Source organism: Carya illinoinensis, chromosome 6, assembly GCF_018687715.1.
Source record: "Carya illinoinensis cultivar Pawnee chromosome 6, C.illinoinensisPawnee_v1, whole genome shotgun sequence".
NCBI classification, from domain to species: Eukaryota; Viridiplantae; Streptophyta; class Magnoliopsida; order Fagales; family Juglandaceae; genus Carya; species Carya illinoinensis.
The window spans coordinates 29,491,589-29,514,589 of record NC_056757.1 but is presented as its reverse complement, the minus strand read 5'-3'; the positions used below and the strand labels follow the sequence as shown (position 1 = coordinate 29,514,589).

At 36.1% G+C, this 23,001-nt stretch overlaps 3 protein-coding genes, 1 long non-coding RNA gene and 1 other non-coding gene across 10 annotated transcripts; 3 read left to right on the top strand and 2 right to left on the bottom strand.

Moving 5' to 3' along the window:
* The first annotated feature begins 5,186 nt into the window (after positions 1-5,186).
* On the top strand, positions 5,187-6,261 carry LOC122312904. The gene is made up of 2 exons (XR_006243226.1): positions 5,187-5,983; positions 6,076-6,261. It is a non-coding gene; the product is annotated as an uncharacterized LOC122312904 (long non-coding RNA).
* LOC122314607 lies at positions 5,413-5,575 on the top strand. Its single transcript, XR_006243821.1, has one exon. It is a non-coding gene; the product is annotated as a U1 spliceosomal RNA (small nuclear RNA).
* A 178-nt stretch (positions 6,262-6,439) lies between the features above and the next one.
* LOC122312902 lies at positions 6,440-8,841 on the bottom strand. The gene is made up of 2 exons (XM_043127572.1): positions 8,725-8,841; positions 6,440-8,078 (listed from the first exon to the last, which is right to left on the bottom strand). The coding sequence occupies exon 2, from the start codon at positions 8,055-8,057 to the stop codon at positions 6,930-6,932; it is 1,128 nt and encodes a 375-aa protein (XP_042983506.1). The 5' UTR covers positions 8,058-8,078; positions 8,725-8,841; the 3' UTR covers positions 6,440-6,929.
* A 1,198-nt stretch (positions 8,842-10,039) lies between these two features.
* LOC122312513 (OVARIAN TUMOR DOMAIN-containing deubiquitinating enzyme 4-like) lies at positions 10,040-12,426 on the top strand. Of its 2 annotated transcripts, XM_043127149.1 has the most exons (6): positions 10,040-10,196; positions 10,273-10,341; positions 10,737-10,858; positions 11,272-11,312; positions 11,554-11,652; positions 11,810-12,426. In XM_043127149.1, exons 2-6 carry the CDS (start codon positions 10,284-10,286, stop codon positions 11,976-11,978), a joined length of 489 nt encoding a protein of 162 aa, XP_042983083.1. In that variant the 5' UTR covers positions 10,040-10,196; positions 10,273-10,283; the 3' UTR covers positions 11,979-12,426. The 2 variants fall into 2 exon arrangements, with proteins under 2 accessions (XP_042983083.1, XP_042983084.1); XM_043127150.1 differs by having other exon boundaries at positions 10,046-10,341.
* A 1,087-nt stretch (positions 12,427-13,513) lies between these two features.
* LOC122313593 lies at positions 13,514-20,098 on the bottom strand. 5 transcript variants are annotated; one of them, XM_043128736.1, is made up of 9 exons: positions 19,733-20,094; positions 18,370-19,119; positions 16,990-17,681; positions 16,425-16,668; positions 16,113-16,319; positions 15,577-15,750; positions 14,327-14,521; positions 14,132-14,245; positions 13,514-13,998 (listed from the first exon to the last, which is right to left on the bottom strand). In XM_043128736.1, the coding sequence occupies exons 2-9, from the start codon at positions 19,063-19,065 to the stop codon at positions 13,669-13,671; spliced, it is 2,652 nt and encodes an 883-aa protein (XP_042984670.1). In that variant the 5' UTR covers positions 19,066-19,119; positions 19,733-20,094; the 3' UTR covers positions 13,514-13,668. The 5 variants fall into 5 exon arrangements, with proteins under 5 accessions (XP_042984670.1, XP_042984669.1, XP_042984671.1 ...); XM_043128735.1 differs by having other exon boundaries at positions 19,812-20,094; XM_043128737.1 differs by lacking the exon at positions 19,733-20,094 and adding an exon at positions 19,239-19,395.
* Positions 20,099-23,001: the final 2,903 nt, after the last annotated feature.

The window sequence follows — 23,001 nt, the reverse complement described above, 5'->3', positions numbered from 1 at the left end:
AATTCAGAACGGAAGCACAAGTTGTGGGAGAAAAAGTATTGGAATTATCTCATGCAGCTCCTCACGTTCCACTTCCCGTTCACTTTGACAAATTGGTTACAGGAGAGCCACCACCAAAATAATGGAATGCGATGGAATATGCATATGTTATTTGTGTCTGCCACCTTGTATTCTTTATTTTATTTTTATTTTTTAATTCATTTTCGTTGTATATACACATCTTACAAGATAATGGAAGGTACAATACGTTGCTATTGCCTTCACAAACAGACTCTACCTCCTCTATTTTCTCTGCAATTATCTCTAAACCATTTTCAATACAAAAATTCTATATACAGTCATTTTTGTGGATTCCTTTGTGCACTCCAGTGATATGATTGGTTGTGTATTAAAAAAAAAATTAATCCAGCCAATCATATCAGTGGAGTGCGCAGGGAGTACGCAAAAGTGACTGTACGTAGCATTACTCCAATATGGTATCATGAGCCAATCATCTTCAAGTCTTCCAAGTTCCCCAACTCATTCTGCCATGTCTATTCCTGAGAACCCCAAACCCGAGGACAATCCTCATCACCCAGCCAGTCTGTATTTCATTTAGCTGGTGAGAACACCTCATCTCCATTGGTCCCCGAGTTACTCACTACCGAAAACTATGTTACTTGGTCTCACTCCATGTGCAGAGCTCTAAACATAAAAAATAAACTTTGTTTATTCGAGAGTAAGATTTCCAAGCCTTTGGATTCAGATCCTTTGTTCCTCCCATGGGAAAGATGCAATGACATGATCATTGCATGGCTCCCAAATTTTGTCGGTCCAGACCTTTGACCTACGATTGCCCATGCCGAGACAGCAGCAGAGGTATGGAGTGATCTCCATGAGCGCTTCTCTATACAGAACTCTCCTCGCATTTTCCAACTCACGAAGGTCGTGTCTTCCTTAACTCAAGATACTAATTATGTGAGCATTTACTACAATAAGCTCAAAGGGTATTAGGATGAACTCGAGGTATACAAGCCCATCCCTTTGTGTACCTATGGATCTGTCAAGACTCTCATGGAATATCATCACTGTCATAAGGACATGTAGTTCTTAATGGGACTGCAGGATTCCTATGATGCTATCTATGCTCAAATACTTTTGTTTGATCCACTTCCATCATTAAATCGTGTTTTCTCTCTCATTCAACAAGAAAAGAGACGTCGGCAACTCCATTATGCACCAACGCTAGCACCAGTTGCAATGGTCACACGAGGATCAGATCCAAGGCTTTCATCATCCTCACGCAAGAAACATTTATATTGCTCTCACTGCAACATTTCAGGACATTCCCTTGAGCAATGTTTCAAAGCTAATCCCAACCTTCCAATTTGCTCCCACTGCCGTATACCAGGTCATACCAAAGATAAATGTTATTGGTTGAATGGTTATCCTTCAGGCCACAAAAATGGCCCCAAATCCAAATCCATTGCTAATATTGTTTCTCTTGAGCAGGAGCAAAATCATAATGGCTCGCCTATTACTTAAGAACAATATAGCAAGCTTCTTACCTTACTCCAACCATCTTCATCCTCCACCATTGACAACACACCTTTAGCTGTAAACTAGGCGTAGCTTCTCCACTCCCCCACCATGTTTGGTAATAGTTCCTGTTTCTTAACACACAACAGCACAAGCACCTCATCCCCATAGTGGATTCTTGACATTGGGGTAACAGACCACATGGTCTGCAGTCCCAATTTTTTTACAGACAATATCACTCGTGTTAGTCACTCAGTTAAACTTCCCAATGGTACAACCATGATTGCCACTCATCTCGGTGACATACATTTTTCTCCTCATTTGATTTTCAAACATGTATTATGTGTTCTAGCATTTTCCTTTAACCTTGTTTCTGCCAAGTCTTTAACTACAAATTTCAATTGTTGTTTATTTTTCTTCTCCAATTCATGCTATATACAGGACCTTTCAACTTTGATGACGACTGGGAAGGGTGAGATGCATGATGGATTATACTACTTACAGCCGAACCACCTCCTCCCACTGCTCTTCACAATTTTTTTTCTACTTTATTTCATTAATTCCAAAAGTGTCTACACTGTTGTTACTACAAAACATGATGAATTTACTTTGTGGTATTTTCGGCTTGGACACAGCTCCATGACACAAACTGTTTTAAATGATATTGGTAAAAGTGATTTTCATTTTTCGACTAAAGCTAGTCCATGTAATATATGTCTACTTGCCAAACAGCATAAACTACCATTTCCACAATCAGAAAACAATGTCATGAACTATTTTGATCTTATCTTAGTTGATATATGGGGTCCCAATTCAATTCAAGCATATGATGGTTGCAAGTACTTTTTAACTATAGTCGATCAATTTGCTAGATGTACTTGGCTTTATCTTTTAAAATCCAAAGCTGAAGCATGCCCTTGTCTCAAACATTTTTGTTCCCTCATTAACAACCAATTTGCTTCCAAAATTAAGGTAATCCGAAGTGATAATAGCCCCGAGTTTTCTATGCCAGATTTTTATCACCCAAGAGGCATCATTCATCAACTCACTTGTGTAGCCACATCCCAACAAAACGCTTTAGTCGAAAGAAAACATCAACATATTTTAAATGTCGTAAGAGCACTAAAATTTTAGTCCGGTCTTCCTACAAAATATTGGAATGATTTTGTCTTAACAACAACTTATTTTATTAACCAAATCCCAACTCCCATTCTCAACTACAAATCACCTTTTGAGGTTTTATGCAACAAAAAACCCTCATACTTTCACCTACGTGTTTTCGAGTCCCTATGTTTTGCTTCAACTCTTTCCCAAACTCTGTCTAAGTTTGATCCTCGTGCCCACCGATGTTTATTCTTAGGCTAACCACATGACATAAAAGGCTACAAACTCCTTGATTTAAACACCCATTAGATTTTCACTTATCGTGATGTCATTTTTCATGAGGATACCTTTCCCCTCAAAACCATTCTTACCACATCCAATCCCACTCAACCCATTCTTCTCGATTCATAACCCCTCCACATAGATATAGATTCCACCCAACCTGTTCTCCGTTACGTCCAGCCCTCTCCTTCTCATACTACACCACTTCCTGCCTCTATACAGCCTTTTCACTCAGATGTACATATATCCAATAACTCAACTCACCCAATAACCCAAGCCCACCTGCTAACCCAAACCCCACCAACCCAACTCCACGACGCTCAACTCGAACAAGACATGCACCAACTTACCTACGTGATTTTCATTGCCCTCACATCACTACATCCAATTGACTCAGTCCTCATCTAAGTTGACCGGCTCCTTTCAACATTCACAGGTTCGTTTTCCTCTGTCTAACTTTATTTCTTATCATTTACTTTCCTCTCAATTCAAAGCTTTCATTGCCTCTATTTCCTCCCAAACCAAACCAACCTCTTATACCCAAGCCATCAAAGAACCTGTTTGGTGCGAGGCAATGAAGCTAGAACTTACTGCACTTGAACTCAATGAGACATGATCTATTGTGGAATTACTTCCTGCCAAGAAAGCAATTGATTGTAAGTGGATATACAAATACGAGTTTCGGGCTGATGGAACCATTGAAAGAGCCAAAGCTCGATTGGGCGCGAAGGGCTTCACACAGCGCGAGGGTATCGATTTCCATGATACTTTTTGCCAGTAGCAAAGATTGTCTCCATTCGGTGTCTCCTTGCCATCGCAGCCATCAAAGGATGGGAACTCCAATAACTCGACGTAAACGACGCTTTCCTCTACGGCAAGCTCGACGAAGAAATCTACTTGCGACCCCCCCTGGACATCCTGCTGCCAAGACAAACAAAGTCTGCCAATTGAAGAAAACTATCTATGGTTTACGACAAGCTTCACGACAATGGAATGCGAAGCTTACTGCCTCTCTCGTTGAATTTGGCTTTGTACAATCCAAGGCCGATTACAGCCTATTCACCAAGACAACCTCCATCTCATTTACGACATTATTGGTCTACGTAGATGATATCGTCTTATTGAGTTTTGATGCATCATCAAATGCCACGGTGAAGCAGTTTTTGGAGTCTAAATTTAGAATCAAAGACCTTGAGAGTCTTAAATACTTCATTGGGATGGAAGTTGGTCATACAAAGAAAGGAATTCAACTATGCCAGCACAAATACGCGCTTAACATACTGGCCGAAACAGGTATGCTAGCCTCCAAGCCATCTCTGTTGCCCATGGAGCCAAATCTCAAACTCAGCAGAGACGAGGGTGACATCTTAAATGATCATGCACTGTATCGTCAACTTGTCGGCAAACTTCTATATGTCACGCACACAAGACCAGATCTCACTCATAGTGTGCACTTATTAAGTCAGTTTATGGAGACATCGAGGATTCCTCACTACAATGCAATTCTCAAGGTTCTACGATATCTGAAAGGGATACCAGGTCAGGGATTATTTTTTCCCGTTGATTCACAACTAAATCTCACAGCTTATTCAGATGCAAGTTGGGCGGATTGCCCAAATACAAGATGGTCTACTACCGGATTCTGTGTATTCATAGGAAAATCCCTAGTTTCATGGAAAAAAAAAACTACCATCTCCAGATCGTCTGCGGAATCTGAGTACAAATCGATAGCATTTGTGGTATGCGAGCTAACTTGGCTACATTACCTTCTTGCCGATTTGCATGTTAATATTTTTGGACCTGCCACACTGTTCCGTGACAATTTAGTAACCATTCACATAGTTGCGAATCCCATTTTTCATGAACGAACGAAACACATTGAACTAGATTACCATCTAGTCCGAGACAAAGTGACTGAGGGACAGATCCGAACAGTTCATGTGCCTTCACATTCTCAAGTTGCAAACCTACTCACTAAGCCGTTGCAATCCCTTGCGTTTACTCGACTCCTGTCCAAGATGGGAGTGATCAATGTTTACTCTCCATCTTGCGGGAAGGTATTGAAATTATCTCATGCAGCCCCTCACGTTCCATCTCCCGTTCACTTTGAAAAATTGGTTAAGGGGAGCCACCACCAAAATAATAGAATTCGATAGAATATGCTTATGTTATTTGTGTCTGCCACATTGTATTCTTTATTTTATTTTTATTTTTTAATTCATTTTCGTTGTATATGTATATATCTTACAAGATAATGGAAAGTACAAGACGTTGATATTGCCTTCACAATCAGACTCTACCTCCTCTGTTTTCTCTGCAATTATTTCTAGACCAGTTCCAATAAAAAGAGCCAATTTGGTGACCACTCCTGGCTTTTTGGATTCAGCTGAAAAGAGGAAGTCACATCCTTGTTTCTTTCTCGCGTGTTGTAGTCCCACATGGAAGGTGAGTGAGGGCAGTATGGCGGAGGCTCTACTCTATAAAGCGAGGGAAGGGGCACGTTGAAACATACTTACCTGGACGGGGTCGATGGGTGATCAACAAGGCCCATGGCCTAGGTCAGTGACCTCCATTGCACATTAGGAGGGGTGCTGCCCTAAGGTCTGTCCAATGTGGCAGAGCCTACGTCATAATTTGTGGTAGTGGGGGCCTGCGTCCGCGCGGCCCCTGTTCCAATTCTAGTTTCAATTTTTTCTCCTTCCGAATTATCAAACCAACGTCTTGTGTGCGTCGCTTGGGTTATGCTCGCTGGTAAGCTGCTTGCCAAAATGCCATGACGGCTGCTGTTGGTTCAAGGCGATTGTTGCTAGTAGTGTGGATCAAGCTGATCTTTTTCATCCACCTGGCCTCGACGGACTACGTGCGATATACGAGATCTAGTTTCGGGAGAAGGAGAGCCTCTTCCTCGAGAATATGGGTGTTTCCCACTTTGGGGGCTGGTGCAAGGGATTTGTTCAAGTTGGAACAACGAAAACTAAAATTTGGAGTTACAAAAACATCTCTTTCGTTCACTAAAATGCAAGAAAGAAACAAAGACCTAGTGAGAGGAGGTTTAAATCATGTGGGCAATCTTTCAAATGTAAGAGGACCTTCCATCGCTTGCTTTCCTTCTTCTTTCCTCCTACATTTTCAGGTTTTGTCTCGTAATTGATTTTTCTCCATTGGATTTAGGTTCCTCGGTAATGTTTCATCTGCTTCTTCTTCTGTACGAAGAATGCAACCAGTGCTGTCAGAGAAACATTAGTCTTCACTTTTCATCACTTCTGCAACCATGGGTCCTATTTCAGTGAACTGACTTTGATTTCCGAGGTAATTGGAACCAAGGATGTTTAACCCGAATGGATTGTGCATGCGATAGGACATGTGGATCTTAGTATGTAGGGCATTTTCTGTCTTTGTAGAAGCAATTACTCTCTCATCTCCGCAGCTCGACCAGATCTCCACCATACAAACTAGCATAATAATAGTTTTATGAATCTGCAACCCCATATATCGGTGCTTTTTAACTTTTTATTTTATTTTTAGACAAGAAACATACAAGGGACAAATTCAGATGCATAAAATTCTAGATTACCCCCAGGATAATCAACAAAATACTGTACAAAATGGTAGTGGATGAGGAGATTCTTCTGAAAAAGCAAACTTCCAATCCTGTTTTCTCAAGGACTTGTGTGTCTACACTTTACGGTATCTATCAATTTACTGCAAAATAAGATTGCATCTGTTTCTATCATCACAATTTGCATTGAAACGTTAGCGCCAAAAAAAAAAAAAAAAAACGGAGGGAAGATATTATTCTTTCAACATTGCTGAAATTAGTGAGCGCGAGCGTCAATTAGTGAGCATTTAGCATGACAAACTTGTGAGCAATAGTGACCACCAAAATTACCCTTCTGTGTTTGATGCAGCAAAATGGCTCAAAAATCTACAAGAAAGTTTCTAACCAATGTTATTCTCATGTCACCGTGTATGAACCGGAACTGGGAATTGAGCTCCCTTTTACCCCCTTCTTCCTGGGTGGCTGTTCATGAGAGCCATCCTGCCTCAAACAATTCTAAAATAGGATCATCTTTCACTTCGCTTTCATCTGTAATTCCTTCCTCTCCTTTCCCAACTTCATCTGCAATTTCCTCCTCTCCATTCCCAACAGTGGCTTTCTCATCCTCCGCATTTTCAACTCTCTCTTTAATTGTTTCGCTTTGCATGTCTTCTTTTGTCCCTCTCTTTAGTACCTCCTTGTACGTGCCTTTCGCAATGCCTGCATCAACTGTCTTACCGACTGTCTCAGTTTCAGCTTGTATGGGAGGTGACTCTTCCTTTTTCTCACTGTTATCATTGGCTTGGAACTCTAGGGGCTGGTATGCTACATCAACCACAGCCGGTTCAAGGCAGACGCTTCCATCTCTCTTTTCTTCTGCAATTTCTTCCTCTATTTTCCAAGCTACTTCCTGGCCAACACTGGTTATTTTAGGCTTCATAACTTGAAGGTTCTCTCTACCTGATTTTTTTTCCATGTTTCCTTTTGTCCCTTTCTCTAGTACCTGCTTGTATGTGGTTTTCGCAATGCCTTCATTGACTGTCTCAGTTTCAGCTTGTGGGGTTTCTGGTATGAGAGATAAGTTCCCCATCTTATCGCCAACATCGGAATGTTTTGCTTCATCAACCAAGGCTGGTTTATCCTGGAAATTTATGTCGACCAAAATCTCCTTTTCCCTTGTACTTTCTGATCCCAAGTGAGTCAATGTAGTGATAAAAAAGTTCAACCAGCAGACAATGTGAACCAGTGTGCAATCGAAATGAACTTGGCGGGCAATCATGGCATATCTCCCCATTGCATAATCAAATTTTTCTGGGAAAATTTCTATAATTTGAACAAGATAGTCAATCTTGTTGAATACATATTTTGATGGCGGAAAGATGTTCTCGACCACATTTTCAACCGATAGGATTTGATCATCGACAAAGGAGAGGATTGCTAACCATGGATATAACAGAGCATACACTAGAGGACTTGTGAATGAGACTAATTTGGCTATCCTTCTTGTTGTTGTGCCTATTGGTCCATTAAAATCTTGAGCTTTATTGTAAGCAATACGAGCAGTTGCCAAGATTGAAACTCCACATGTTTGCAATGGACGATGCCGAGAACTCATTCTGATGGTTGCTTTTGGTTCCTGAGCAATTCAAGCCATATGTGAGGAAGAGATTGCAAGATAATAGGATCAACCAAGTGCTACAAACAATAGATGTCTTTTTTACAGATGTCTGGGGTTTTACAGATGTCTTTTTTGGGTTATTTTATGATTATCAGTAGATTCCCTTTCATGCTAGATGTAAATCATTATCACTATGACTTAATATAGACAGACACAATAGTAAATCATTTAACATAATTTTATAGATCTAATGTAAATTTATGATATCATAACATGATCCTATATTTATTAAAAAAAATGTCTGGTTGCTGATTTTTTTTAATTTTTAATTTTTTCTGGGTATGCAGAAAATGACCTCGTCTCAATCATTTCCCTTTTTTCTTGTACTTTCGGTGAGAAAGATTGGTCCCAAATTATAAATATAAGATAAAAAAGAAAAAGACTCGAATGGATGACTTTTGCTTTAGAACAGAAATAGATTAGAGGCTTTTAACTTGGCATTAAGGCAGAATCAAAAGTTTATAATTACAACAAATAAATAAAAGAGATGAAATCTTTGCAAAAACATAACGAAAAAATGGGAGAAAGAATTCCAATAACACAGAAAAATGTCATTGAATTTGGGAATCGGCCAACTTTTCAAAGGAAGAAAGAAAATTCATACCTTTGGTGAAAAAGACGTGCGAGAATCCAAAAAGCCTTCACTCTACAAAAGGCTGATAATAAGCATCTATCACCTTTTTCATCGTAAATATAAAGAAAATCTCAAAAGCTCCATTTAGAGGTGGAGATTCAACAACCGACCGTAACGGTGAAAAATCATTAACTCTTGGTTTAGATTTTTTAGCGGGAGATTCCCGTTGAAAGTTAAAAAAAGGGAAAATATTGGGAGGATGTACCTACCAATTTTAAGTCATTCATTTATTTTCATCAGTATTAATAAAAATTCATTTACAATTTAAGATATCTAATGCTCGAAGAAATAGAAAGGAAAAAAAAATTAAGTTATATTATATATAATTATTTTTTCATATTCTATTAATATAATTAGTCAAATCAGTTAATTTATATTAAAAAAAGTAACGCAATTAATCATATTAGTGGAGTGCACGTAAAAGTGACTTCACATCAATTTTTTTTAAAAATATTATTATTATTGTCATTATTTTTAAAAAAAGATATCCTAATTTTGCGTATGCATTAATACTCTATTTACCAGTCCTTTATCGTTCAGATTCAATTAAAATAACAAACTAAGTTATTTGACCATTAACCAAACTAAAAGATGTTTATTTATGCTATTTATATATTTATTTAAACGGATTTTTTTCCTAGAAGCAAGTATTTCATTTTCACTCTTTTAATTAGACACCGATTTATATTTATGCTATTTATAATTTTCGAATTATGGATTTTTAACATATGACATTCTGAATCAATCGTACGTGATTTAATGTGATATATTAGATTATAAAATAGATTTATGAAATTATATGAAGCAGCATTAATTTATGAATTTGATGTTATAAAATTTCTTCTCCGTACCTAAATATTTACACAAATCTAAATTCCGTGTACTTTGTTCCATGTCTAATTGAAAAGGGAAGCTTCAAAAAATAGTAATAGCCAGCCTTATCCAAGAGAGTGACAATTTTATTTATAATTTGATCGTGGAATCTTGTAAATGTGGAATTTTTAAAAATTTAGACATTAAAAACACTTATTAATTAAAAGATGAAAAACATTTTGAATAATTAAATATTATTATTATTATTATTATTATAATTATATATTTTTTATAAGATTATTAATGTTTACTCTTAATCTTAATTTTATCATCATCTCATTATTATATAATATGAAATTAGATGATTGAAAATTATTTATTATATATTATTTATAAATTTATTATCTAATGTCATGATAAAATAACGAGATGATGGTGAAAAAATTGATGAAATTATAATCTAATACTCTTCCAAATGAAAACAAACCATTCCTAGCAATGTCCAACCATTGCTTCTCTATCAATAGAATGGAATTCGATTCTAGGATGGTAGCTTTTGGACCACAATTCGGAAAGATATGGACGAGTTCTGCAACCTCTGGAATGATCATGGTCGGCTTCCTTCACAGGTAACTTTCCAGTTTCATATCTTTTAATTTGAACAAGCTGGAGTAGTGCTTCTTATGCTTCTAATTGGACGTGGAGGTTTAATTTGAATGATGCCGAAACGAGAAACTTCGCTTGGTAAAGACCCAGCTCAATTCCGGAAAATCTGTATGTTGTCTCATCCCTTCTATATATTCATGTTCTTTTTAACGTTAATTCGTTCGTTTAAGCAAGAATGAGACAAGACAAAACCTTAAAATTACTCGGTGGACAATTAGATTGCTGTTTGTCTTCACTTTTAACGCTTGACTTTGTTCAGATGCCTTTCTTGCAGTTTATATTTCGTTATTTAGTTATGAACTTGTTTTCCTGCTATGGATTATGGCCTAGCTAGGTTTGTTTCTTTCTCTATTTTTCTTTTTTCTTTTTTCCCTTTCACCTTTTAGTTGCAAAGAGAAGTGCCTTTTCTTTTTTAACGATACTGAAGTTATCTAGCTAACCGTGCTATTTACTACTTGACTTAATGAGTTTATTGACATGCTATATATATTTGGTCGGTAAAGGCATACCTGGAGATGGAAGGTGTTTGTTCCGGTCTGTAGTTCATGGTGCATGCCTGAGATCAGGGAATTCATCCCCAAGTGAGAGCCATCAGAAAGAACTTGCAGATGACCTCAGAGCTAAAGTACAAACTAAACCAATTTTTCAGAAACTAATTCTTTGTATACATGTTCAACTTTTAACTGCCATTCATGTCTGTTTAAAATAGTTTCTGAAGAACTATCTAGTTTACATGAAAAAATATCGGAAAGCTGTTTGACTTGTACTGATCACCAAGCATAATTTTGACATTACTTGCTTACCAGCTTGCTCGGTTTTGAACGGAGAAAAAGTTGAAATTAGATCCCTTTTCTTTTTTCTCGGTTTTTAATACTCTGATTTGTGTTACTTGTGTTATCTTTCCTGCCTAATCACTTTCTTTGAGGTGCTCATACACCCAAATTAAACTTTTATGTGACTTATCCTTTTGTTTTGGTCAATTATTTCAGTTCATTCTGGTCAACCTTTCTTACAGAGAACATTAAATGGTTTGTATAGGTAGCAGATGAATTCGTTAAGAGGCGAGCAGACACTGAATGGTAATTTCCTCGAAAATTCTCTTGAGAGATTACTGATGCTGCATTTATAATTTCCACAATACTGTAGGGAGGTTTGACTGTTTGGCGTGGTTGAAGAGGACTGCCCTGTTGGTATCACGCAATTATGACTTCTATATTACAGAATTCACCAATCCTGATGAGTTCCTACTTTGGCAATGCAATTGAAATAAACTTCCATATTTATTTATGAAAGTCATCAAGTATTCTATTCACTTGGCAGGTATCTCGAAGGAGATTTTGACAGGTATGTTGTACATATGCGACAGCCTCACATTTGGGGAGGAGAGCCTGAGTTGCTGATGGCCTCCCATGTCCTACAGTAAGTCATTTTCTTTCTCTCTAAAGCTTGCCCTACTGTCGTTCGCTCATCCTTCATTGCTACTTGAATTCCAATGACTAGAGTATGGCATGGATTTCTCATAGAGTTTTGTAGCAAATGATCTGCAAGAGATTGATGGACATTTCTTCATTTCTAGGATGCCAATCACTGTTTACATGAAGGGCAAGAATTCTGGTAGCCTCAAAACTATAGCTGAATATGGTCAGGAGTATGGCAAACATAACCCCATCCGTGTCCTCTACCATAGTTATGGACACTACGATGCATTGCGGAACCCAATCGGTGGTGCAGAATCCAAGCTGTAGTAACATCTCTTGCCAGTTATTTATGCTTTACAGCATAACTGAATACATCAGAAATGGTTTAGAAAACTCATATCTAATTCATGAATACAGTGAACTTCAAGGTCGCTGTTAAAGTTGCCTTGATATCATGAATTAATGTTCATAGATCATCTAGGTATCCTCCATCGCCGGTTGATTGACGTATACATGTGTCAAAATGTATGCAACAATTTGTAGTGCAGACAGAAAATGATTGTTTATTTAGTTGTAGTGTCTTATGAGGTTCCTCAAGGTATTGGCAAGGTACAAGAAAAGGTGAATGGACTGTTTGCGGTAGAAGTAGTCCTCATCTTTAGAATGAAGAAGTGTACCCTCTGGTGCCTGCAACATGTTAGGAATTATTGGTTTTTTATACTTGGTGTTGGGAATTATATCATTATTTATGATTTTGAAACCTCCTCCTCTCATATTCCAATGTTTGTGACTGTTCTACAACTTAAAAAAACAAGTGTTTTTTTTTATTTTTTATTTGAAAGTATAAGTGGTATATTTCATTATCAACAAATCAGTCATTACAATACTTCTCCCTCAACACAGAATTCATGATCTGTGGAGGGCCCTCCTCTATCCACACATGTTATTCATTACAAGTAAGAGCCAATTTAACCAGTAAATGAGCTACATTGTTAGCTTCCCTATGAGTAAAGTTTACAAACCAATTCAAGTTGTTCTCAAGCAGTCTTATAATATCCTCAATTATGATGCCATATCTGCCCATATATAATCTTTACCATTTGTATCTTTAACAATAACCAGAGAATCGCCTTCGAATATTACATTTCTCTTCTCCAAACAAAATCTAGCTCCAAACAAAAGAGTCATTGCTCTTCTCAAGGCATGTGCCTCAGCCATAACAGACTTCAAGAGTGTAGACATCATTGAGTACAGACAGACAAGAATCTCCCCCTTCGAGTCTCTGATAATGATCCCAATTCCCACATTTTTTAAGAAAAAACATGAGTTAAATCTCATGGTTGATGGGCAATACTATATAGTACAATGTGATAAAAAATTTAATTTTAAATAAATCAATCATTTTATTAGATATATTATTTTAAATTTAATAAATTTAACTTAATTATTATATATAGCTTTATACTATCACTATCATTTCTCATCATGGCATGATTTCATATAAGTAATTCCGTGATTTCTAAGAAGACAATCCTCACTAACTCGACGTTAAAACAGTCAAGTTCAACTTGATAGATTTTATTTGCCACTCCGAACTTGGACTGGTTTTCCTTTACGAGATCTGCTATAGACACATAGATACTATACAAAATAAATTCACAAATTGACGTAGCTCTATAGAATCTGTTAAATCTACTTTATAATAAATAAAAGTAATTTTACAATATGACGTATCATATTAAGTCACATCAATTTATAAGTTTACTTTTGTATAATCGCTTGGACTAAAGTATTTTCCTAAGTAGTCAAAGACCAAATATGTCGACGTAATTACCGGAGAAATTAAGCTTTCAAGGATAAGATTACAGCAGCAATATTGCATAATGTTAACACCACCCTTTCCACTGCATGTCTGCGTATGATCTTGATGTTGCAGATTGTCTATTCTATTAGTCAAATTACCCTGATCTCTTTCTATATATACATCAGTCTGTGAAAATAAATGAAAGAAGCATGACTATTCATCATCTCTCCATACTTCCCGGAGAAGTTGATATCTGACGATCTTTCGACCTTTGCCTTTCTTCAGCATCAAGTTGGGTTTTACCGAAGTAGGAGAACCCCGGAAGTTTTCTATGCCAATTGAAGTTGTGGGGGAAACCAACTCATCGAGCTCATCATCACTAGTGTGCGATTTTCGAAGCACCGATGACCCGCTCCTCATAGCTTGACTTCCAACCTCTCCTATGATGCTTGTTAGTGAAGCTGCTGGAGGTGGTTGATAGACTGTAGAAGCAGCAGTGCATGGAAAGCTTGAGATGGAATAGTCCTCATCCTCAAGAAAGTCCTAAACCAAACAGAAATAGGAAGCCAAGGCTAATATGGTGAGTTTTATGCAAAATGTTGCTGGCTGTTACATTCAGTAGTTGCAAATCACATGAAATTACGAGGGAAGCAAAAATTTGCAAGATGGACTAAACCTCAGAATCTATGGCCTTGAAAACAGCCTCTGGAATTGGGTCTGAGCAAAACTCATCTGGGACAAAATTGTTAAGAATCCTCTTGATCAATGACCCACTAAATTTGGGGCATACCTACAAATATAAAAATTTAAACAGTGATGCGAGGCTAAAGAACATAAATAATCTGAAAGCGTTGAAATTACAGGATTTGACCTCTTTTCTTATGGACCTATCAGCAATCATTTCAAAAGGAAGCATCATGAGATCGCTCAATGCATTAAGGAGATGGAAAGCCTTGAAGGACTTTTCACATTTCAGTTTCTTGTCATCAGTTTCAATCCCATCTTCATACAGATCGCTATCATCAATTCCAAATAAATCTGTGAGCCATCTTGACCAGTTCCCAATCTGAAAGCACAAGGAAAAGAGAGCAAAGAACTTCTTACAGATGGTTTTAAAAAACATGCACCAACCAGAACCCAAAAAGAGCCATGTCCAAAGGAGGACACCTATAAATAAGAATTGGACAAGGCAACTCTTCACCAAGTGCGTGTCACCACTAAATTCATAACTCCTTATTTTTCACGACCTTGCATTTCAGTAAGACAAGGCTCCAAGATACTATATTTTCGATTAGTGGCTTCAACTTTGAACAGAACCAGCGCCAACTGGGAAAAAAACTGTTTTTATTAGGCATATTCAAGAGCATGCAGAACTACTACTTCCTTCATACTGATATGAGACCTTTTGTTTGTTTTCATACTTTCAAAGAAATCCAGAATACACATTTAAAAGATCCATCATATTCACAAAAAAGAAACTTCATAAAAATCCAAATCAATTATAACTCATTAGGATCCATTTTAAAGTGACTCCCAACTGATGTTGAGAAGAGCAAACTTTACAGGGGAAATTTTCTTGTTAGCCTGCAAGTCTTAAACTAGGGTGACAAAAAAGCGTTATCGAAGTGGATTCATCTTGCATGCTTGAGAAGCAAACCTGCAAGGACCAGCAATTCAATCAAGTTTGTAATTTACAACTGAAAAGTTTCTGTGTAGACCGACCGTAGTGATGTACTAAATCATGATCTATTCATTTCTGACACCTAAAGTTTAATCACAATGTAACATGGTCACAAATTCAGGAAGAGGGTGTAAAGCATCCAAAAGCTATACTCATAAAATCGTATATAAATCAATTAATATTTTTACTTTGATTTTATTTTTATTTTTTTGCCAAAGAGCTCAGACAAGTCTTCGCGACCGTATTCTGAAAACTCAGGCCCTCAAAAATATCTCCAAGGTGGTTGTTTTAGCTTGAAATTATTGCCTAACAATCAAATGAGTTTCAATTTTGTGTTGTACAAACAAGAACAGGAGAAGGATGAAAATTTGACAAAATAATGAAAATGGGTGATAAATGATTATATAAAATTAGCCCACTGAAAAAAGGAAAGAACTCACAGCATTTTTTAGCTGGGCTCCAGAACCAAAGCTTGATTTCCCTGCAGGAACTGGCAGAACCTTACAGTCGCTAATGGGATCAGAAACGGGATCTGTCGGCATCTCTTCAGCTGATTCGCGAAGAATAGCATTAAACATTGCCACGTCTAATCTATCCACTAATTGCTCCATTACCTGCAAACACAACAGAAGAGCACAAATTTCTGCCAGACTGCATCTCTAGAATAGAAAGAAATCCATTTGGATGGCCAGAATTGCGAAAAGAAATCTATTCATGGGAGCTTTGAAAAAAGGGAAAAAAAAATCCACCGAACTGAGTGTTGGCGTCATTCAGGCCAAATATTACATTTGCACTTCATTACGATAGATCACCAACAGCAGTAAGCATATTGATACCACAGCACTAACAAACAACCAAAGGCACGACAACAGATATTACATCAACTTAAGATTTCTAGGAAGGCATTGGATTCTCAACTAAGAATCTCATTCTTCTAATACAAGTTTATGGAAGGAAGTTTGAATGCATTACATACCAATCTAGCCAGCATACGCAAGCAGCCACACTGATGCCCTCCAGCTCGAAGAGGACAGAGTCTTTCACAAGAATCCTTGAAAGCCTTCTTCCATAGATCTATTGAGAAGTTCCCCTGCTCCCGATCACCTAAACCATATCTCCTTCCATGGGTTTTCCTTGAGCCCGAGCCCTTAGCAATGGCAGGCTGCATGTGTGGAGTCAGAGTCTGAATACAACCAAACAGAAAACCAATTTAGCCATCATATGCAGACCAAGATTTTCGGTGTGATAACTCAGCATAGCAGCAGCAGAAAGAGAGAGAGAATTTGACCTGCCACCACACAGACTCAATAATCCGGCAAAAGATCCAAGCTTCAATATTTTCCAATGCAACTATAAGTGTTTGTGGGTCCTCCCAGTCTTCAAAATATTCCACAGCATTATTATTCTGTTCCACGTGCAGAGATGACTCTTCATTACTGCAGGTGTTTCGTCCAGCAGAAAGTTGTAATTTCTCAATAGCCTGGCTGATTATTGCCCTCAACAAAATTGAGTTTGACAACCAGAAAGTCAACCTGTTTAAAGATGGTGAAACATTAAATTAAAAGTCAAAACAAATGTAGAACTTTTGAAGCCCTGGAAGATGAAGATTTTCTCTGACTGTTTCTGTGGTGAATTAGGTACCTGGCATGACCGATATTTTATCACTAAAAGGACAGTCAAGCATTCTTACCTTCAGCTTACTGGGGCTTCCAGTTTTGAAAATTTGCAAAACAAGATCAACTTTGTTTATGACGAAAATATCCTAATTTAAAATAATTAAAATCTGCCAAACTTTTATAATGCAACATTTGTGCATGATTTAAAAATTTCTAGGAAATGGAGGTTGTTTATACCTTGGAACATCATTTCCACATGCTTTAACGACTAGAACTAATCCTGAAACAGCAGTTCTAGCTGCACTTGCCCTATTAGCAGGGGACCTTGCTTTACAAGCATGAAGATAGAACCTGGAAAGGCGCCGAGCTGGAGCATGGATCTTGGTAGCAGAACTCCCATGCTCAGCAACCACTGAATATAGCGCAACCTCAACAGCAGCAGCTTCCCGCAACTCTTCCTCAAGCATTTTGACTTTACATTCTAATTCGGATTTTTCCTTGGAAAAGTCATTTATTGTTGCTTTGCTTTCACTAGTTGCATTTGTGATGGCACTAGCAGCTTCTGGAACGTTAATATTGTCTTCCTGTTCCATGAACCGGCTAGTTTTGAACGTAGCACTGCTATTGTTAGAGTTGAGAGGGAACTGAACAGACTTTACATGTTTTATTTCATTAGTTCTATGAACAAGTCCCTGAACTCCAAGTGAATACCCGCTGAATGAAAGAGTGTTGTGCCTAAATTTGACTTGCTTTAGGGCAGCATCATTTGAAAGTTTACCAACTAATTTTTCTTCTACATGACATGTCTCCAGCTCTAAGGTCTGTTCTTCTTCTTCCTGTCCATTTTCCTGTAGCTCCTTTTTCTTTTCGTCTTCCAAAATCCCAACAATAACACTTTCTGTGCTATCCTTGGCCGATTCTGATTTGCTCTGCAATTTTTGTATCCATTATCCATTCCAAAGAAGAAATGATACATTCGGTTGGATTTATCAAATGGGTGAACTAAATCAATAGACAGTTTCGAAACATAGGGCTAAAATAGCCTAAAAACCTACCATAAAACATACATTATGCTTATTCATCTTATGAAGACCTTAGAGACAGTACAACTTCAAGAAATTCATCAAGTTGGAACAAATATACATTTGTATATGAGCAAATGCATCCAACTAACCCAAAACTAGCCATAAATTGGATTTGATTAATTAAAAAATTTCAGTTTGAAAGTTTGGTTATCTTGAAATGGATTTAAAATTGCAAAAATATTAAATCCGCGAATAATACAACACCAGAAAGCTCAATCATGTAGAAATGAAGCTAATACTTCCAAGTCAACTCCGAGCAGAGATAGAAAGCTAAAATATTCTGTGGATGACACCAAGAAAAACGCTTAATGCAACAGAGGAAACCAATGCATACATTTTTTTTTTTTTTTTAAATTTTTTTATCGGTAAACAAGTGTAGGCAAAAGCTCCAGTACACGGGACATATACAAAGAGCAATCCCTAGGAAGGCTAGTTTAGTGATACAAGGAGAGGAAACCAATGCATACATAAAAGGGGGGAAATTCTAATATGCATTCAGTGAAGATGATAAGAAAGGAATGGTATTGAACACCTGATCTCTTCGCTGTGGTGAATATCCTCCAGTCTCAAAAGTAGAAGAGGTAATGTGCTGTGATGAATGTGATGAAAGATCGTCGTCGTCGTCATCGGTAAATGCCGCAATCTCAGTTTCCTCATCATTCCCGTCATTGGTCAATTGCGAATACGATTTGCTTTTTTCCAGCGAGACTTCCTTCGACAAGCTGTCCTTCGGTGAGGAGCTGGAACTATCTCTGTCAAGAGGTTGAATGTTCACATAGAGAATTGGTTGCATCGAGTTCTTGAAACTCCTTTTGCAGTTCAATTGAGCACGTACGGTTATGGTTTCTCTGATAACTCCAAAATCCGCAAGATTTATGGCAGCCGTCCCCAAGACTTGACCTTTGACTGCCTTGTCCTTTCGAGGTTCATACAAGTAAAAATCTAAGCTGTTCTTCTGAAACCTTTCATGGGTTGTGCCTTTTCTGGATGCTTCCCTACATAAAGTAACCGGAAGCCTAAAGGACTCGCCGATTCCAATTATTCCGTCCCTAACACCACAAGTAAGGGACCCAGAATTCTGATCACCATTTTCCCACTGAATAAACAATGACCGAGAAGATTTCAAAGACTCTGTTGGGGGCCATGGCTTTACCTCCTGTACATGGATAAGGTAATGAACCTGAACTGAAACACTTTTTCGACTCTTTGATCTTAGCCCGAGCACCATTATGATTGAATTATGCCGGTGCAGCCCTAAGCGGTTCGATCAATCACAATGCATCTATGTTTATGAAACGTAACACGATTAAATACTACAATTAAGGAATATCAGAATCAAGAACTATAAAAAAACATAAAAACGGTGGAAAAGCCCACCGATTCATCATATATATGACCCACCACAGTCATTCCGCCATAAAAAACATTATTTTATATGCAAGGGAAGCCGCACGAATGCTCAGCAATGTACAAAACTAAATCAGCGTAAACGATGATTTCCAAACCCATAATTAGCCGTATATATATATATATATATATAGAGAGAGAGAGAGAGAGAGAGAGAGAGAGAGAGAGAGAGAGAGAGAGAGAGAGAGAGAGAGAGTAAAAAGAGTATAATTGATAATTCCAACTCTAAGACTCAGTTAAATATTTGAAAATGTAACTGTTGGGTTGAGAGCAATATGTAAAATAATTTGTATTTAAATAAGTTTCGATCATGGTCAAACCACTGTATGTAATAAAAAAAGAAGAAGATGATCAGCACTACATTCAGAGCAAGCGATCAAAGAAGAATGAATAAAAAGACAAACAGTTATGCACTGTAAGATATAATTTAAAAAAAAAAAAAAGCATCAGATCTAGATAAAAGAATCAAACACGAGCAACAAGATTACCAAAAAGGCTAAAATCCGAGAGGTAAAAACTTCGAAAATGAAAAGGTAAGGGCAAACTGCTGTGGGGGAATGAACGTACAGTAACCGGAGCGAGAAACAGGACAGAAATTCAGGGTAATGAATGCAGAAGAAGAGAATGAAGAGATGCTGCGGCCCAGAGGGATTCTTTGGTTGGTTTGTACAGTGATTGTCAGAGTTGAGCTTTCGTGTTTTTTTTTTTTCCGAGGTCGAAGTGTGAAATTTAATGCAGTGAAAGGCCTGGAAAAAGGTCGGATAGGAAGACTGGAAGAGAATCGAAAGCCGGACGAAAGCGTAATGGTATATAAATGGAGCATGGCCAATGGGAATGCTAATTACGGGGAGAGAGAGAGAGAGAGAGAGAGAGACCGAAGCAAACACGAGACGTTACGAATAGATGTTGGCCTTTTTTTTCTTTTTGTTTTTGGATAATTTTTTATAATATATATTTTTAAATTTAATAAGCTATCTTAGTATATAAAAATTGGGTCCTACTACATATATTTAAAGAAGAGTTTTGCTACGTATAAATATAATTACGTATTAATATGTATATTAATACTGATTTATTCATATTTAAAATTTAAATTAACACTATTTTTAATAAAATTTACTTTTTAATCAATTACATTATATTAATACACAAATTAATATATAATTATACTTGTAATTATTATTTTTCCCTCAAAGAATATTTAAAGAAAAACGTACAACACATGAGAGCAATTGACGGAGTGAAGTCAAAACAAACGGAAAAGTAAAAAAGGAAAAGTAAAAGTAATAGAAAATAAAAGAAATGAAAAAGTTCCAAAAAAAAAAAAAAAGAACGTACAAACGGAAACATGGAGAAAAATTTATAGCAAATTGAAATTTCAGATTTTATAGGAAACCGAGAAACCATTCAGACCACTATGAGTGAGTGAAACCTTTGAACGTAGTGAAAAAATTCCAAGCTCTCCGTCTTGTTCTCACCGTTGAAGGTTTCCCAAGCCGGTGAGCAATGAGCTCACTGTCAACAATATTTTTCAACTGTATTTAATTTCACATTTTTCTTGCTTCATTTGATTTCAATTGCACCATCAGAATAATGTATAAAAAAATATATAAAAATAACTGAATATATGTAACAGAACTTATCAGTATATTTTCTTTTTTAAATTTATTAGAAGTTTGTTTAGAGCATTTGTATTGAATAACCATTCCAATCTTTAAAATTTGATTAATATGTAATTTTTTAACTTTTAATTAACCACTCAAAATTTAAAATTTACATTAGATTAACAATCAAACTCTTTATAATAATAAAATATTATTTTTTTATTATTTATATTTTTTAATTATTTTTAGTTTGTATTTTAATAATCTTTGATAATCTCTAATAATTATATTTATTTTCATTTTTATAATCTAAAAAGTATATACAATTAACATCTCTAATCGAAAAATTTTATAAATATTAACAAAAAAAATTTATTATACACATTCACAATCTCACACGGAGTCAACTAGAAAAACAACGGCGTAGAGACGCTAATGTTCACGGGATTGACAGTTTTTAGATTCACATCCTATTTCGAAGAAAGTTACCATGTCGCCCAACATTGACAGCTATGAAAATGTTTTTTTATTTAATAATTAAAAAAGCGATTTATGTATATTTGTGTATTTTTTTTATTTTTTAAAAATACATAAAAATATATTTATTGAAAAAAACTGAAAAATAACTAACGGTCAAACTACTCAGGTGCAGATAGCCGGCCCTTTATTTTATAGAAAAAATTTAGTTATAAATATAATTATGTACTAATATATATATTAATCTATTTTGATTGATTAAAAAATAAATTTTATTGAAAATAATATTAATTAAAATTTTAAATATAAAAAAATTAATATTAATATATAAATTAGTACGTAAATTTAATTTTATATAAAAAATTTTTTTTTTTTTAATACATCCAAAAAACTGTTTACCGTCTGCCCCACTTTGGGAACGACACCCGACCCCTCCATCCATTCCCTGTGTCCCTGTTCCCGCTACCAAACTGCATACTTTCCTTTTTTATTTTAAAGAAAAATATAATTACAAATATAATTGTGTATTAATTTGTATATCGATGTGATATAATTAATTAAAAAGTAAATTTTATCGAAAATAATATTAATTTAAATTTTAAATATGAATAAATCAATATTAATACACAGATTAGTATGCGACTATGCTTGTATATAATAAATTCCTTTTTAAAAGACACTTATATCTTCATCAATCACTTGAGTACACAAAGGTGAAGCAACTGGGTAAAAGCTGGAGTCTGTTATATTTGCCGTATATTTTAAAAGAAAAATTCTATGTGCAGTCATTTTTGCGGACTCCTTTGTGCACTCCAGTGATATGATTGGTTATGTATTAAAAAGAAATTAATCCAGCCAATCATATCAGTGGAGTGCGCAGGGAGTGCACAAAAATAACTGTATGTAGCATTACTCAGAGTTTTTGAAAGAGAAATGGATTATTTTGCAATGTTTTGATAATTTAGGAGTGATTACAACTGGTGTGATAGTTTGAAAGAGTTCTATGAATGGCAAGTGAGAGGCATACACCCATTTTCACAATCCTATTTTAAAGGAAATAACTTATCAAATGACATCGTTTTATAGAAATATTATAAATTCTTCAATTTAAAATATAGTTATATAAAAAATTATACGTGTATTATTACTCTATTTTAATTTTTCAAAATAATAATAATAATAATAATAAAGCTTTTTGATTTTGCTTTAAATTTAAGATTCACATAAAAAAAATTAATTTTTTAATAATAGATCTCACTTTTTTAAAAAATAATTTTGCAATACATACAAGCTCTACAACTGTAAATAGCATTACTCGGATATATATAATATATATATATATGTGCGTGTGTGTGTTTCTGCATGATATGGTAGGTGGCCTTGAGATAGATTCAAACTGCATTCATTTTCCCATGTTCTACAGCAGCTTAGACCGTAAAGTTTGATGGTTATATGAAGTAATATATTTAAAAAAGATCTTGAATCGTCGTTGTTCTACATCAAAGATTATAACCTAACAACCTGCGTAGGTAAATATGCTTTATATCATCTGTGAACCACTTATGATTTTCAAGTTCTGTACGCTTTTGACGGCAACAAGATGTGGGGAGCTGCATATGTTTCAAGTTGCTCCAAAGGAACCCTTACGCCGATCGCTAATCTCGTGAACATGAGTC